This window comes from Colletotrichum destructivum, chromosome 1 (assembly GCF_034447905.1).
Source record: "Colletotrichum destructivum chromosome 1, complete sequence".
Lineage (NCBI taxonomy): Eukaryota > Fungi > Ascomycota > Sordariomycetes > Glomerellales > Glomerellaceae > Colletotrichum > Colletotrichum destructivum.
This window is the reverse complement of record NC_085896.1, coordinates 133,584-149,990: the sequence shown is the minus strand read 5'-3', so window position 1 is coordinate 149,990 and position 16,407 is coordinate 133,584. Positions and strand designations below refer to the sequence as shown.

The window sequence follows — 16,407 nt, the reverse complement described above, 5'->3', positions numbered from 1 at the left end:
GGCGCATCTAGTTTGATAGAGTTGAAGTCATGGTTATCCAGCGACCCACAGCTCAACAGGTCATCCTTGACTGTCTTGCGGAGCCGTGGAAGACAGATATATGTAGACAGTGGCAGGCAGCTGGCTGGCGGGAGATCTGTGTCGCATGCGCAAAAAGGGATAGACAGGCCGCGATAGGACAGGATGCCTCGGATTTAGGAGTGGTTTCGTCTGCCCAGCGATTGGACGATGGCTGTAGGTGATCAAGGGGGAGCCCCCTCCCAAAGCAGCCCAGGTGCCAGGGCTGCTGGCGATTAACTTGGCTTCTTTTGCAAGTGCTTGCTAGCATTGGCGTTGGCGCAGGTGCAGGCGCTGGTGCAGTGGTGCAGCAGTGCAGCAGTGCAGCAGTGTCTGCAGGAGATGGAACCGCTGTGCAGGGAATCGGGAAATTGGCAAAAATTGATTCGGGCAATGCAGATGCGTATGAGACTACTGGGAAGGATAACGGAAGATGGAAGCTGGAAGCTAGAACCTGGCAGTTGGCAGTTGGCAAAGAATCAAGAAATCAGTTTGTTTGCTGGTACCTACCTAGCTCACTGTAGGTGCCTATCGAGATGGGATGCCAGAAAGTCCAGATTGCCCAAGAAGACGGTACGTACTCGGGTGGGAAAAGGAGGGTATCCACTCCCTCCTTTCCGCGGTTCTTGGCGGGATGATCCACCCAATGATGCGAGGTGCCTGGGCCAGTCCGAATCCACTCGAAGCCCCTTTGTGTCCACTCTGTTTGCCCTCAGCTTGGCCTGGTTGGCTACGTCGAGTTCCCTGTTGTTGCAGCTCCCGCAGTCCAGTGCGGTCTCGTCTCTGGCATCCCAGCAGCAGCAGCAGCAGCAGCAGCAGCAGTAGCAGCAAATAATAATAATAATCCCAGATCATGAATTAATCAAACAAACTCGAAGCAACAAGACAAAGGCAAGTTGTCAAAGATGGGAATCGAGACTTTGAGAAGGCTGGAAAAGACGGCTATGAGTCGAACAGGTCACGGGCGACAAGTCAACAGGGTGACAGTTGTCAGTAGAAGTGGTAGTTAGTAGGTAGCAGTGGCAGGACAATGTCCCCCTTAACCCCCCCCCCCATACCGAGACGCTAACGAATACCGGTCGGCGGTCCCTTTTCCATGTCGTGTTCGTCGCCATCCGCTGCCCATTTGCCATTTGCCTGTGTGTCCTTTCCAATTTTTTTGTTTGGTGCATGACAGGAGACCGGCGTCCCTGTCTCGCTACTTGCCCCCCCGCGCCCCCGTCGACGTCTCCCCCGTCCCCGGGCTCTCCTATCGCCAAAAACACACGCCAACCGACCGACCGACCTGGACTCTTCTCATCCGTGTCCGTGACATCTGTCAGCTTTTTTTTATCTTTTTTTTATCATCTCTCTTCCATCCTCCTCCCACACCCCCCGAAAAGTTGGTTTCTTCCCTAATTAGCCGACTTGCTGCTCCCTTTTTCTCTCCTACCTCTCCCTATCCCTCCAACCTCTAACGAACCCGCCCCTCTCCGCCGACGAACTTCCCTCTCGAACCCCCTCCCCCCTCCTCCCACGACCCGACGACGACGACGAAAGACGACAAGACCGTTTTGGGCCACGCGCTTCTTCTTTTTCCTTTTCTCTTCGCGAACGCCACTACTGGCCTATGTCACCTGCCGAGACGTCCTGTTGACGCAATTGACCATCGACTCGGCTCAACCCGTCGGCCTTTTGACCTTTCGACGACACCACTACGAGAGGGTAGTCGACCGTCCAGCTTACCGTGCTGACACCCCCCACCGTCTCCTTTGACGCGCAGCCTGAAGATTGTCAAGCCTCAGCCAGCTTCGCCCGTCTTCGGCCAGCTCGCTCAGCACTTCCCATCGCCGCAACCGCAGCCGACGCCTTGCTCGAGGGAAACTTCGTCCCTGCCGCTCGTTCACGTTTACTTGGCAATTCGCATCGCCCGACACACGCCTCGTCCGACAGGAAACCCTTTTCTCGCTGCTTCGACCAGACACAGATACGGCTTTGCTTTTTGTTCGTGGTTCGCGCGTTCATCCAAACGAAAAATCTTAATCGTCGCTTCGCACCGCAAATCGCCAGCGCCATCGTGCCCCTTGACCAATCCTAATCCATCTCGACGACACGTCTCTTCGCCCAGCGCTATCGCCTCAGGGAGCCATCCTATCTCTCATCCGACTTTCATCCAACACCCGCCTGACCAGCTGACCGACCTTCTCTTTCTTCTTTCACGACTCTGCTGGCCACGGTAAGCCGCAGCCGCAGTCATGGATCTTTTTAGACGAGCCGTCAAGGCTATTCCCTCGACGGCACCTCAACTACCCACCGCCGACGAGAAGCCTACCACAAAGCATGCTCGCCAGAATAGACTGGCATCGCGCCTCGCCTTCTTCAGAAGACCTTTGCGCCTCCGTGGTAACTCGAGCATCTCGGTGCCCCTCGGCGTCGTCATCCTCTTCCCTCTGATCGTTGTCATCCTTATCCTCGTGCTGTTCGTCAGACATCCTAGTTCTCCTGGAAGAATATTGATGCCTGCCGGTGCACCGCCAGCCATCAGGTACGTCCCGAATTCTGTCCCGTCTGCAATCGGCAAGAGCTGACATGATTACGCGCAGAAAAATCAGCGAGGAGCACGACAAGGTGTTTGTCACCGGATGCCTCGAGCCCGACACGAGCAGACCCAAGGCCAACGGCGCCTTTGTCGTCCTGGCCCGCAACAAGGAGTTGGACGGTGTCATCCAATCCATCAAGTCCATCGAGCGCCACTTCAACCGCTGGTACCATTACCCCTACGTCTTCTTGAACGACGGCGATTTCAACGAGACCTTCAAGGAGGTCGTCAAGAACTACACGTCCGCCCCCGTCGAGTTCGGCAAGGTTGGCCCTGAGATGTGGGGTTACCCCGACTGGATCGACCACAAGGTCGCTAAGGAGGGTATCGCCAAACAGGGTGATGCTGCCGTCATGTATGGCGGCTTGGAGAGCTACCACGCCATGTGCCGTTTCTACTCTGGGCAAGTAAGCCCCGCAAGCTTGAGCTTGACTCAGCGCTAACACATACCAGATTCTTCTACAAGCACGAGCTTCTCGCCAAGTATAACTGGTACTGGCGTCTCGAGCCCGAGATCAAGTACTTCTGCGACATTACCTAGTATGTTGATATATCCCCCGACCGCCCACCTCAATATTTCTAACCAATGTAGCGATCCTTTCTGGGCCATGATCGATGCCAACAAGACGTATGGTTTCACCATCGCCGTCAAGGAGCTCCGCGAGACTGTCCCCAACATCTTCAGATACGCCTCGGCCTACAAACGCCTTAAGGGTCTCAAATCCAAGGGCCTGTGGGAGATGTTCGTTGACCCTGTCGAGAAGAAGGAGGAGCCGCCTACCGACCAGAGCCCCCTCCCTGAGGAGGTCCTGCGCAGCGACCCAAATCGCAATAACCTGCCCGATGTCGACCCCGAAGCTATGGAAGGCGAGACATACAACATGTGCCATTTCTGGTCCAACTTCGAAATTGCTAGCCTTGACTGGTTCCGTAGCAAGGAGTACGAGGAGTTCTTCGAGATGATGGACCGCAGTGGAGGCTTTTGGATGGAACGCGTAAGTTCTTTGCACACCCACCCACACACACACACACACACACACACACAAACATACAAAGCCGATTGGCAAGGACTTGGACTAACAAATGACAGTGGGGTGACGCCCCTATCCACTCCTTGGCTGCTGGTGCCCTGCTCTCCCCCCGTGATATCCACTACTTCCGAGACTTTGGTTACCGACACACCACTATCCAGCACTGCCCTGCAAACGCCCCTGCCCGACAGCTGCCCAGACCAGCCTACCTCGAGAAGACAACTCTTGACGAGAAGAAGCGCTCTGAAGAGGACAAGTACTGGGACGACTGGGATGCTGAAAAGGAGAACGGAGTTGGATGCAGGTGCAGATGCGACACCGACATTGTCGATGTTGAGGGCAAGGAGGGTTCATGCCTTGCTGAATGGGTTGACGTTGCAGGTGGATGGGCCAGCCCGTGATCGCAACTGCAACCTCAACTGCAACATGACAACATTGCATACGATGCCACAAGTCCATAGCCAGCACACACACTGCTTCTGGTACCTGGCACCAATTACAGGGGAAACGATCAGCACAAGGGATTGTATATTGACGAAGCGGGGACGCTAGACTCTCTTGTCTTCAGAGGGAGTCTTTTTTAATGTTCGCACGCTTGGGTGTAGCGGCATTGCCATTATCGGTCTTTCTCGAGTTCTTTGGGAGTTTGAGGGTTTCAAAGTTTCGGCCATTGTCCATAATCGGGTTCTGTTCATTTTCATTCTTCATTACACACACCACAAGGGATTGCGACACATGACATAGAGAGGTGGAAAGCTACAGAAACGGCTGGCTCAGGTCATCATCATCTCCTGGGCCAAGAGTGGTCTTTTTTCGGTTTTTGGAGAGGGAGAGAAAGAGAGACGCTGTACAGACAGACAGAGAGAGAGAGAGAGGGAGGGAGGAGGGGGAGACATAGGGGCTGAATATGCCTCTATTTCCGCGCGCACAAGGATACCAAGCTGCATGACGCATAAACAACGAAATATGGACGTCTGTTACTGAAAGAGCTCTTAGTGTTAGAAGTGCATGCCGGAGTGGCCTTGCCCTCTGGCGGAATTGTATATATGTGGTATACTGAGATCATGCCTTGAAGGTGATGAGTCTTCAGCTCTGTCTGCGAAGCACCTGTCAATGATGATGGGGCCTGTTGAGGCCGAGAGGCCAGAGACTGATGGTCAAGGTAAATACTGGTACTGTCAGTTACCAGGCCATCGTCGGCTCCGCTCCGCTTCCTCCGCTGTCAGATGAGAGACTCATAAGATGATCCCCCAACATAACATCCTCCTTCAACACATCTCCCAACCGCAGACAAACGATAGCACGCTACATCCGACACACTTCTGCAGATTCACCCGGGAACGTCGGTTAACATCAAATTATGCTGTATTTTACGTCTATACCGAGAAGAACACAGCTCGTAATCTACGCAACAGACGGACGACGCCTCATGTACGAAATCCTCTTCACCATGAAGGATCCGACTGATCCGTCACGGCACCATGGCTCGCATCGCCGACCAAGCGCGCGTACTTGCCCAGCACGCCCCTCCTCACGTGCGGTAGCGGCGCCTTCCAGTCCCTCCTCCGCCTCTCGAACTCGGCCTCGTCGACGTCGACGGCGTCGATGCGGTTCGTCTCGGCGTTGATCGTGACGGTGTCGCCGTCGCGCACGAGGGCGAGCGGCCCACCGACGGCGGCCTCGGGACACACGTGGCCGACGATGAAGCCGTGCGAGGCGCCGCTGTACCGGCCGTCCGTGACGAGCGCCACGTTGTCGAGGCCGGCGCCCATGATGGCGGCGCTGGCGCGCAGCTGCTCCGGCATGCCGGGCCCGCCCTTGGGGCCCTCGTAGCGCACAATCAGTACGAGGTTGCCGTCCTCGCGGCGGATGGAGCCCGCCGACAGGGCGACGTCGAGCTCGTGCTCCTTATCGAAGACGCGGGCCGTGCCGGTGAAGGAGAGGCCCTCCTTGCCCGTGATCTTGGCGACGGCACCCTCAGGGGCGAGGTTCCCGCGGAGGATGCGGATGTGGCCCGTCTCCTTGATGGGGTTCGAGAGCGGGCGGATGATCTTTTGGTTGGGGTCGAGAGACGGCCAGTCGGCGACGTTCTCGGCAAGGGTACGGCCCGTGACGGTCATGACGGAGCCGTCGATGAGGCCCGCGGCGACGAGCATCTTGAGGACAGAGGGGGTGCCGCCGACGCGGTAGAGGTCCTCCATGTAGTACTTGCCCGAGGGCGCGAGGTCGGCGAGGAAGGGAATGCGGTTACTGGTGCGGTCGACGTCGTCGATGGTCAGGGGCACGTCGGCAGTGTTGGCCATGGCGAGGAAGTGCAGGACGCCGTTGGTAGAGCCGCCGAGGATCATTGTCAGTACGAGGGCGTTCTCAAAGGCGGCGCGGGTCATGAGGTCGCGCGGGCGCAGGCCCTTCTCCATGACGATCTTGATGGCCTCGGCGGCGCGCTCGCACTCGCGGGCCTTCTCGGGCGACAGGGCCGGATACGACGAGGAGCCCGGCAGGGAGAGGCCCATGGCCTCGATGGCGGTGGCCATTGTGTTGGCCGTGTACATGCCACCGCAAGCGCCGGCGCCGGGGCAGGCGTGCTGCTCGATGTCGTCGAGGACGTCAGACGGGGTACGGCCCTTGGCACCCGGGTCACTCTTGGCATGAAGGCGGTCGTAGGTGAAGGCGCCGCGGGCCTCGTAGCACGTGCTGATGTTGATGGGCTTCTCGAGCAGGTCCGAGTGGCCCTTCATGATGGTGCCGCCGTAGATCATGATGAAGGGCCGGTTGTGGCGCGCGGCCGCCATGATGGTGCCCGGCATGTTCTTGTCGCAGCCGGGGATCGAGATGTTGGCGTCGTGGTGCTGCGCGCACGTCACCGACTCGATGCTGTCGGCGATGATCTCACGAGTCTGGAGGGAGAAGCGCATGCCTGAAGGGGTGGGCGCGCGTGTGTTGGTTAGCCCACCTGTAGTTTGGAGAGGAGGGTGTTTGACAGGAAGAGAGAGAGGGGGGGAGCTGTCTAATTACCTTCTCCTCCCATGGTGATGGCGTCTGACACGCCGACGGTGTTGAACTGCCACCCGAGCATGCCTTGCTTCTCAACGGCCTTCTTGACGATCTTGCCGAAGTCGAGGACTGCGCCGCCTTGTTAGTCATGGTGGTCCCCGGTTATAACCTCTTTTATTCTCCAAGTTTGTGTGTGTTTATGTGTGTGTTTGTGTCGGGTGATGCTCACGATGTGTGCTTTGGTCTTGTTAGTCGTCATATTGCAATGCTCCGGCACCCGTCCAAGAGGAAGGAAGATTCACGTACTTGCAAGGGTTGCCCTCCCACCACACCGTCGCAATGCCGACATGCGGCGCCTTCTTCATCATCTCCTTGTTCGGCACGCCAGCTCCATACAGCATGGCCTACGAAAGCGACACGGTCAGCCAGTTCAGTCTCGTCTCGTCTCTCTTCCTCTCTTCTTGTCCGAGGCTCTTCGAGTACCCCGCGGTGAGACCACCCCGCATCGCCAGCACGAAAAAAAATGTATAATACAACCCCGCATTCTCCAACTTGGAAGAAGAGTGGTTTCGCAGACAGACAGACGCATGGAGGTGAGATTGCTTTGGTCTGCGTACCTGTGCGCCGGGAAAGTCATGTTCTCTCGTGATGGTATGCGACCAGCGGTTCAGTTGGCCGTCGATGGCGTGCTCCTTGAACTGGATGTAGTCGTGGCTGTCCTTGTAGCCCGTCTCCTTGACGTCGCCCGGGACGTGGCCTTCTTGTTCGGCGCCCATTGTGTGAGAGAAATAGTTTTGTGTTTGCTTCTTGCAGATGGGGAGGGGGGGGCGCGATCGCGTCAAGATGAGGAAGATCTCTTCCTTTGTGACAATCCGGAGGGCAAGGGTTTCTTGTTTCTTGTTTCAGCACCGAGGTAGGTCCGTTGCAACTGGATAAGAGAGGTGTTTGTCAACAAAGGATAGTTGAAGGGGGGGATTCGGTTAGTTGGAAACGCGGGGTGAAGGAGCAGCAACTAAGTCCGGGGGGGGAGGCGGCGACTTCTTTTGAACTTTGTTTCACGCACCAAACAAGTTCAAGAGCATAACTCCCGACAATGACAGCTATCATCGGGTATTTTGACAATGCGGGTAAAAGGATGGGTGGGGGCAACACCAACGCGGCGTGTTGCTCTCTTTCTCTCTCCTCCTCTTCATGCCTACCTATGGTACACTACAAAGGAACCTCACTCTGCCATGGACGGGAAACCGTCAGCACTCCACCAAGCCCTGGGGGACAGATCCGCTCGGGACTCCCCATGGAGCCCAGCCCTGCTTATTACATGCGCTCCCATTGGGAGGGCAGCCAACGGAGACCAAGTGGATTACATCTCTCGGTGGGCTGATCCCGGGTAGCTGCGGCGGGAGAGGAGGAGACGAGAGTCGGGCGAGTCGGTGCGTAGTCCGCGGGAGCTGGAATGACAAACTGATTCCAATTGACTTTTGTTTTGAGTTTTTCTTTAGTGGTAAACTGGACGGGAACTAGGCGGACGAGGATGAAGCAAGCAAGAGACAGAAGGAGAGAGAGGGAAAGAGAGGGAGAGGGGCAACGAGATGGGGAAGATCCCCGTCGACGGGTAAGACGGAAAAAGCGGGTGACGAGATGACTAGGCGAGAGATGTCGGATATAGAAATTGACCATGGGAAATATTCCCATCTTCCCATTGAATGACGACAAGGTTGGGAATGAGGATGGGTGGGGGGAAGGGAGGCCCCGAGGAGACAAGTCACATCACGTCGAGTACGACCCAAAAAAAGACATTACCGTGCTGCCGATTAAATCGTCAACGGCATTCTCTCCAACGTGCAAGTCTGTCCCACCACCGGCAAACATCACTCGCGTTCCTGCAAAGCTGCAACTCAAGGAGTTAACCGCGGGGAGGAGGGCGATTGGGTGGCGCCAGTCTGTGGGGTATGGACGCGAGCCAGCCCGTGGGTTCGTTTGTCTGGTGTCACTCACTGTCCATCATGGCTGGTTATTGGACTGGGCGTCGTTTGCTGCTTGCATCGGCTCCAAGGCGAATCAAGTCGAGTCCCGATGGCTTGAGATGTATGTTGGTACCTGTTGAGTGTGGTATCCACATTTGTGGGATAATAGTTTTGTTCCCCCACCCACCTAAGCCGCGTCTCCAATCGCGGCAAAGGTATTTGTGGTGGTGGGTAGGAGGTGTTGAGTGCCCGTCGAGGTGCGTTCGGCGCCGGTCCATGACGTGGCCAGCATCGGAGGGGAGGAGGAGACACTACATGAAGAAGAACACGAAATTGCACGCTCTACTGGCGTTGTCGGAGGGCCGCGGGACGTCCGACGATAGGTTGGATCATGCTTTTGCTGTCGGGACCCGGGTTCTCAACTGCTGTTCGTACCCGGCTCACCAAAACTGCCCGAAGACGGGCGGGAGGGACCCGGGGGCAGAAGCTCGTTGCCGATTCCCGAGGGACGGGTCGGGGATTGAAGTCCGATCCTCGGTGTCTTTTGGTACGAGGCAGTCTGTCTGTATGTCTGTCTGTCTGTCTGTCCGTCCGTGCAGATGGTGCTCTTCGACGGACTCTCCGCCTGGCTGCAGCTCTCCCCCGCATGATGCATTCAAGGCTTGTGCGGTCGGCTGTCTGGGTGCGGAGTTGTTGATGCAACCCTCACGTCCCCTCCCTCCCCCGCCTATTGCTACACTCATGGTATACAGTGCAGCCATTTCGTTGAAAGCCAGCGTATGCACGCAATACCGGCGCTGGAGCAGCAGCAACAACAAACCATATCTTGGACGGCAAGGTGGACGGGAAGGGGGGGGGGGGGGGGGGGGGGGGGGGGGGGGGGGGGGGGACGTGGTCGTCATATTGTGCGTGCGTGTTCTCAAGAGACTGGAAACAGTAATCGTGCCAAGGCCATGTCGTGTCGCGAAAGGTTGACGACGGTTCGGAGGGCACAAGTCACAGGTTACAACCCGTTAGCATATGGACGGACCCATGTTCCCTGACGCTGTCGTCCGCCCGCCCTCTGCTCTCCTCCATCATCAGCACGATGGGATGGCACTCTGTTTGACTCCGTGTTTAGAGCGGCGAGGGACCGCGCTGGCGAATGAAGTAATGTTCTTTGGGGTTCCCCTACCGGCTTTCGCTGCCCGCCCCACGGTGTTTGAGGAAGAAAGAAAAGGAACGCGAGGAAAACGGGGAGAGAAGGGCGTTCGTCGCGGCGCCTGCGTCGTCCGAGCTATCCGCCCAACTCTGCTCTGCTGGTTTGGAAATACAGACGGATGGCGCAACTCATGACGAAGCCCCCCTCCCCCTCCCTTCGTCCCCTCTATCTGACGGCTGCTGTCCTCTCTCTCTCTCTCTCTCTCTCTCTCTCTCTCTCTCTCTCTTCCTTTCGTCCCCTGGAAAACAAGAGTCCCGGGGCAATGCTTGGCGGGCGTGTGGCCCGACATGGCCAAAACCTGTTATGCTTCAAGAGATGGGAGGAAAGAAGGTTTCGGGGGGAAGGGGTGTCAGGTTGGCGATGATCCGTGATTAGTGACTGGCGGCACCACCTTGGGATATTTGGTCCAAATAGAGAGATGGAGTACGTAGGGGGCAGGGGTGAGTTGAAGAAAAGATGGCTGGGACAGGCAAAAGCATACTTGACTAGACAGAACATGGTGTGTGAGCCTACTACAGACGACAACCACACATCCAAACACCCCAAATGCGTAATCATCCTCATCATCCAGGCACACTCACTGAAGGCTTCTGACGACTTCACACAAATGCAGGTAACCTTGCTCATAATAGATTGTCCAAGCTGCAACCCCCTCTCCCAGGAGGAGCGATGGCCGACGCTGTCCCATCTTTTCGGGCCACATCTCCCCCTCGGGATTCATATCTTGCAAGCCGATTTGATCGTTCAGGTACACTACATGTATGCACGTCTCTTTGAGGGAGTATCTGCATCTGCGTCTGCAAACTGCAACTACAAACTTGCAGCTTGGACGATCAAAGCACTGCAAAACAAACGTTCAGCTCTGCCATCGCAACGATTTGCAAACCCCATTGAGCGAAAGGACTCAAGAAACCTTGGAGGGATAATACAACATAAAAAAAGAGGGAAAGGTTCAAAACATCACGCGCGCTTGGACAAGAACTTGCTCCCAGCAGCTACTCTCGCACTCAGTCACTGATGCTGATAGGAGAGCCCAAACGTCATTTAGCCAGTTCGTAGTATCACCGCGTCAAATAACAACATTCTCTTAAAACTTCTGATGGTCAATTCGCAGTTTCAAGATAAAGAGAAAAATAGTGAAAACCCAAAACAAGAAATAAAAACCAACGCAATCATCGTCTGCATCAATCCCTCGGCGACCTGGCGGGCCGCTCTCTATTGTACAAAAAAGCCTGCCTAGACATGTATTGTGGACAATTCCCATGTGAGCGCAAGGGCTTGTGCGTGGTTCGTGTCATCACTTCATTTCTGGTATGGTTTGAAAAGATGCCTCCCACAAGAAAGAAACGTATGAAATGCCCTCAGCGCTGCTCACCATGCCTGGCTATCCCGTCTCAAGAATTCGGCCTTGGGGTTTCTCACATAAGCCTCCGCGATAGTTCTTTTGCCCAACCAGGTAGAGGGAAACAAAAGAAGAAAAATAACCAAATTTGATGAGGGCTTCTTTCTCCAAGAGCCCGCAGCCAACCCCTCCCTCCTGCGCCGGATATCACTCAACTGTGTTCGCAGTTGCCCCCCCCAAAGTCGTATGTGATCGTGTACGGTGAGGACGTAGAAAATGCGTGCCTAGCCAAGGCCAAGGTAAAGAAAACGGCTCGGATTAGACAAGCAGACAGAAGCGAATTACAAAGCTGTTGTCTTGGTGATGTAGTCTTGTTGTTGCCCACATCAGAAAGTAACAGAAATCCCCAAACAAGAGTTGTGCACAAAACGTATGAAGTAATACACTAGTAGAAGTAATCAAAGTGCGTGACAGGATCGGAAGGCCCAAAATGGCTTAGGCTCCAACGCGCTGTTCCTCCATACGTCTCACCAACTCGCGCTCACGGGGAGAGCGCGGGTTGGCGTCGATGCCAAGAATGGCAGAGATGCGCGTCTTGTCTTGGGGCTTGTCGTAGCCATCACGATCCGTGTTGTCGGGGCTGGAAGTCGGCGTGATGGGCGTGCTGGCTTGGTGCTGGCTGCAACACGCGCCGCTCTTCCAAGCTTGCTCCAAAAGGACTGGGCTGGCACCTGGGCCGTAGTCATTGGCGACGGCGGCCCAGAACGAGGCGCGGTGAGCAGTGTAAACGGACTGCAGGCGGTTCATGTCAACGTGATGGTGGTTGACAGGCGGTTGCAGGGGAGGGAGAGCGCATTCCAAACGCAGCGGCGGCGTCATGGGGAGGCTGCCGGACATGGACTGAAAGGCGGCAGGGGGGAGAGGGGCGCTGTGAGACTCGGGAAGAGGGGTGGGATATCCTCGGTTGGGAGAAGCTGTGCGAGGCGGCAGGGTCATGCAGACCGGCTTAGGAAGAATGGCGGGTAGACGAGGGGAAGCGCCGTTGCCCATGATGCTGGGGAGTTGCATAGGGGCGGGCGAGACGGGGGCATAGCTCGTCGAGCGGCCGGGGGGCGACACGGAGCGAGGAGTCGACTCCCGGATTGGAGTAGGCATCGTCGGCTGCATAACGGGGGAGTGGTTTACAGAAGAACCGGAAGAGACCGAGGTCGTGCGCTGCTTGCGTCGGTTGCTGCCATGGCTAAGCTGGTGGTAGTGAAGACGGCATGCCAGCTCCGTCTTCTTCAAGTGAGCGGCGATGTGCTTGTAAGGCATCTTCTGAAGACGAGTCTGGAGGAGATAGACTTCCTGTTCTGAGGTTAGACAGTTCCAATGCGGGCGGACCGTAGCCCGCCGAGTTGTGGTGAAACATACCTCGTCCTCGCTCCATGCTCTACCGCCGCCGGTCGAAGCCGCCTTGCGGTTCTTGGTGACGCCGTACTCGTGACGATCCATGGCGTCGGAAGTGGGAGCGTATGTGGCCGTGTGGGGTGCCAATTGCATCGTGGGAGACATGTTTTTCTTCCTTCGTAAAATCGTTTCCGAACAGTCGATGTCGATAGGTACCTCTCAGAAGTACAAGTAAACTCTTGGTCTCTTGAAGGTGAAAATCTTCGCGCGTTCTTCGCGTCGTCCTGGAAGCTGGGGTTGATAATTGGTGAGACAGAAACTGGCTGCCGAGGAATCGAAAAGTATAAAGTGGTTGTGGAAAATGGGGGAATTCCGGCCGGAAGCTCGCAACAACGAAGTCGGCTTTTTGCAGATCCGTCAAGGAGAGGAAACGGAGAAGCGTTGTTTGATGAGGGGGAATGGTCCCAAAGAAGTGAAGCTGTTCGTTTGAATAAACCGGATAGGTCAAGTGTATTGACAAAAAAAGGTGGTGTTCAAGAAGCGTAGTCAAATGAATGTGTGCAGCCAAGCCAGTTGGACAATGAAGGAAAGTAAAACCCTAGCTGCGGGAGAAGAAAAGAAGGACACGCAACTGCGCTTCAAGAAGACGAAGAAAAAGGGATGTTGATGATAAACCCAAGAAGGTAGTGAAGGTAAACAGAAGAAGGGAACAGTTCGAGTTGAGGGGGGGAGAGGGGAGATAAAGTAATAATGCCAGCCGTGGTTGTGTTGGGTCTCTGGCAACTGGCAGGACGGGACATGACCAGCTTTGCAAGCATCTGACCGTATCCTGTACCCGTCTCTAAACAGGCACCACTCACACACCCTCCCAAAGAAGAAGAGCGGGTGGCAGGCATGGCAAACATTGCCTCATCATGTTCGGGCGCGCTGGTACATGCATGACAGGGGTCTAGCACACCGTCAAGTCTAGCCCTGTTGCAGATATTCAGCAGTGATGCCAGCAGACCCTGGAGAAGATGGGGTGGGATGTGACAGAATTAGCAGAGCATAACGTTTGGTCTGATCCGCCGGCCTGCTGCCATCCCCATTTCTGAAGGGGGGAAAAGGGAAGAGACAGGGAAGAGAAGAGGAGGGAAAGAAAGGGCAAAAAAGTGAACAGGACACACCCAGGACCACTTGTGTAAGCCACACCCTGTTCCGGCCACACCCCTGTACGTAACTAATACATTCGAGGGCAGGGACAGAAAGAGGAGACGGACGAGGAACAGACATGGGTACGAGATTATGGATCCGGTGAGAGACGAACGTGCGTCTCAACCGGCCGCCATGATGGATTGAGAAGTGAGCAGCCACCGGAGCGAACCAATAGACCAGCCAAAGCGAGATGGAAGATTGCCCGCAAAGAGGTGTAGCCTCGGAGGCTCGGATGCAGGTTGAGAACATAGACCAGGTCCTGGGCTCAAGAGATGGGGCCGTTGAAGAGCAAAACGGAACGAGAGAAATTAAACAGAGGAGGCTCTTGAACCTGGAACACGGGGGTAAACAGCCACCAAGACCGTGAAGGGCGGCGTCTAACTACCGAAAAGAGCGGTGTCTCGCTCCCGTTTTGTTTCTTGTCTTTCTTCATCGAGGAAGAGTGCCCCGGTCTGAGCCAAGCCAGGCTCCATCCATCCGTATTCAGAGCCTCAGCTGGCTGGGAGAGCAAAGATGCATTTGCAAGCCTAGCGACGACCCGCCGGCTGGTTTTTTCTTTTCTTTTTCTGGTTTCGGTCACGACACATGCGCAGTGGATCTTGTTCATGACTGATGGAGAGAGAATCCCATACTTCCTCTGATGTTGTGATGCGCGTGGCAGGGCGCCGCAGAGTATGGGACATGGCACAGGATGGCGTTACCTTGATTCGAAAACAAACCGTTGATCCCAAGAACACGACAAGGTCGACACCGTCAGGTTGGGTCGGGTGGCTCGCAACAAGGAAGAGGGTGTTGCTATTTGCGGCAGACGTCTGGTGTCAAGTCGCGATAAGCATACGTCTCCTCACTGTCGGCCTCATAGGGACAGTTACAAGGAGGGCGAAGGAAGGGCTGTATCGACAGACTTGTAGGGTTGTAGGGGGTTGAGGCTCTGTGAAGGAGCGGAGAAAGCGAGGTGCACTTGGACTCTGGAGTGCAGTGCAGAATGAAGACAGGGGACGAGCGGGCTCACGATGCGTACGTTCGCAGCATATGCCCAATCGAGAGCAGGATGAGGCATAGAGCAGGTTGTCTGTCTGTCCTCTCCGTCTCGGTATCGTGGTCTGTGGTCTACGTGTGGTGCGGCGATGAGCGAAAGGCCGTGCTGCCAACAACGTTGTTGGTATCGTTATTGTCGTTGGGGCCTTAGTCCCTGTTCCACCATCGTTTGTGAGGCTCACCAGGGTTGCTGCTTCTGACGCTGTTGCCACTGCTGCCACTAGTGCTTTTGTTGCTGTTGCTGTTGTTGGTGATGGTGGTTGTGGTGGTGGTGATGGGCGTCGTCTGGCTCGTTCTGATCGTGAAAAGTGACCCTGTGTCGGAAGGTTGTGTGAGGATGTCTGTCTGACGTTTGACGGCGGGGTCAAGCGAAGGACGGTACATGTTACAGAGGCGCGCTTATCACTGTCATTGGTTCGTTTTCGCGACCACCCCCTGAGTCCGCCTCGCAGGCCTGCTCGGTACGTACCTTCCGATACTAATGCTAAGTCGAATCGAGACAAGTCAGGAACAGAGTGAATCGCTACTAACCCCTTCCCGATCAGCCTCGCGACCATGGAAGAATATGTACGTACCCCCGTACATTGTATCTCTGTACATAGGTGGTCACCGGTGCGGCGGGGCCGAGTATCCCTGCCCGTTGCCATCGCCTTCGTTCTTCGTCCTACTCCGTCCCAGGTGGTCCCTCGTCGCTCGTGTGAGAGCCTCCAGAAAGAGAATCATTGCGCCACCAGAACCGCTCTCAAGGTACCGCGGCGACAGGCTCATATCCAACCCGGCTGTTTGGTTTGATATCAGGGCTCGCCCTTTCACGAATAGCGTTATTTTCGCCGTACCGTCAACACCATGCGGCAGGTATCCCACTCACTTCATAACCAACTCGGATTAAGGTCTGACTGGCTGGGCATGGCCACTCCTCCACCTCGAGTCCGTCTGATCAACGCCAGGCCTAATTCATAGCTACCAACTCTACCGACGTGTCCAGGTGTCTGGTGTTCCGCCAAGCATGGCATAGGCATTGGTATTGGCATCGAAACATGAGGCTGTTTCTTATTCGTCTCTCTGACGACGCCTCCTGGGCACCTGCGCTTTGCTGAGACTAACGATCTCAGGCTTGCTCTTGGTGTGAAAGGTGTCCATCCGCCACTTTCTCACTTTCCAGCCATTGGATCGCCCGGCACAACGGCATGTTCGTCTTGATTGACTACCCTACACTACGACATCCCATCGCATTGCGGCTTGAATTACGTGCGTCCATCCATCCATATCCATGCCTTGCTTAGCCACGGTCCTATCTGGGCAAGATTAAGTCGCCGTACTACATACAGAGGTACGAGTAAACACGGATACTATTCATAAGGCCGGCCCATCCCTTCCAAACGTTTCTTCCAAATGCCTGGGTCACGCCCGCCGACCATAGGCAAGGCTCAAGCCCCTCCCCTCGTGCTCGCCGCGGCGAATTTGTTCTCGAAACGCCGCCATATATTCGGGCTCCATAGTGCGTAGTGCAGTCGGTACCTGACAACAATATCCTCCCCCGCCTCCCGCACGCACTAAAACACATCAGCGAAAATGCAGCCTCAAACCACTTTCGTGCCAAGATGTGGGGAGGGCAATAA

General features: G+C 55.7%; 4 protein-coding genes across 4 annotated transcripts; 1 reads left to right on the top strand and 3 right to left on the bottom strand.

The window, feature by feature from the left end:
- The first annotated feature begins 1,342 nt into the window (after window positions 1-1,342).
- CDEST_00050 (Putative glycosyl transferase, family 15, nucleotide-diphospho-sugar transferase) lies at window positions 1,343-4,533 on the top strand. The gene is made up of 5 exons (XM_062916209.1): window positions 1,343-2,581; window positions 2,640-3,038; window positions 3,089-3,175; window positions 3,228-3,630; window positions 3,726-4,533. Exons 1-5 carry the CDS (start codon window positions 2,292-2,294, stop codon window positions 4,065-4,067), a joined length of 1,521 nt encoding a protein of 506 aa, XP_062772260.1. The 5' UTR covers window positions 1,343-2,291; the 3' UTR covers window positions 4,068-4,533.
- Window positions 4,534-5,111: 578 nt separating this feature from the next.
- Window positions 5,112-7,436, bottom strand: CDEST_00049 (Putative dihydroxy-acid/6-phosphogluconate dehydratase, ilvD/EDD domain, dihydroxy-acid dehydratase; the record flags this gene model as incomplete). Its single annotated transcript, XM_062916208.1, has 5 exons — window positions 5,112-6,583; window positions 6,682-6,789; window positions 6,890-6,897; window positions 6,967-7,064; window positions 7,278-7,436. The coding sequence occupies 5 exons, from the start codon at window positions 7,434-7,436 to the stop codon at window positions 5,112-5,114; spliced, it is 1,845 nt and encodes a 614-aa protein (XP_062772259.1).
- A 3,455-nt stretch (window positions 7,437-10,891) lies between these two features.
- On the bottom strand, window positions 10,892-13,381 carry CDEST_00048 (Putative SANT/Myb domain-containing protein). Its single transcript, XM_062916207.1, has 2 exons — window positions 12,581-13,381; window positions 10,892-12,514 (listed from the first exon to the last, which is right to left on the bottom strand). The coding sequence occupies exons 1-2, from the start codon at window positions 12,719-12,721 to the stop codon at window positions 11,663-11,665; spliced, it is 993 nt and encodes a 330-aa protein (XP_062772258.1). The 5' UTR covers window positions 12,722-13,381; the 3' UTR covers window positions 10,892-11,662.
- A 1,554-nt stretch (window positions 13,382-14,935) lies between these two features.
- Window positions 14,936-15,172, bottom strand: CDEST_00047 (uncharacterized protein; the record flags this gene model as incomplete). The annotated part of the gene is made up of 1 exon (XM_062916206.1): window positions 14,936-15,172. The coding sequence occupies one exon, from the start codon at window positions 15,170-15,172 to the stop codon at window positions 14,936-14,938; it is 237 nt and encodes a 78-aa protein (XP_062772257.1).
- Window positions 15,173-16,407: the final 1,235 nt, after the last annotated feature.

Bases quoted from the DNA above. Each gene is read 5' to 3' on its own strand.
- CDEST_00050 (XM_062916209.1), top strand. From the start codon at position 2,292: ATGGATCTTTTTAGACGAGCCGTCAAGGCTATTCCCTCGACGGCACCT. The intron at 2,582-2,639 runs GTACGTCCCGAA...GATTACGCGCAG, and splicing joins GGTGCACCGCCAGCCATCAG to AAAAATCAGCGAGGAGCACG. The intron at 3,631-3,725 runs GTAAGTTCTTTG...AACAAATGACAG, and splicing joins GAGGCTTTTGGATGGAACGC to TGGGGTGACGCCCCTATCCA.
- CDEST_00048 (XM_062916207.1), bottom strand. From the start codon at position 12,721: ATGTCTCCCACGATGCAATTGGCACCCCACACGGCCACATACGCTCCC. The intron at 12,515-12,580 runs GTATGTTTCACC...ACCTCAGAACAG, and splicing joins GAGCATGGAGCGAGGACGAG to GAAGTCTATCTCCTCCAGAC.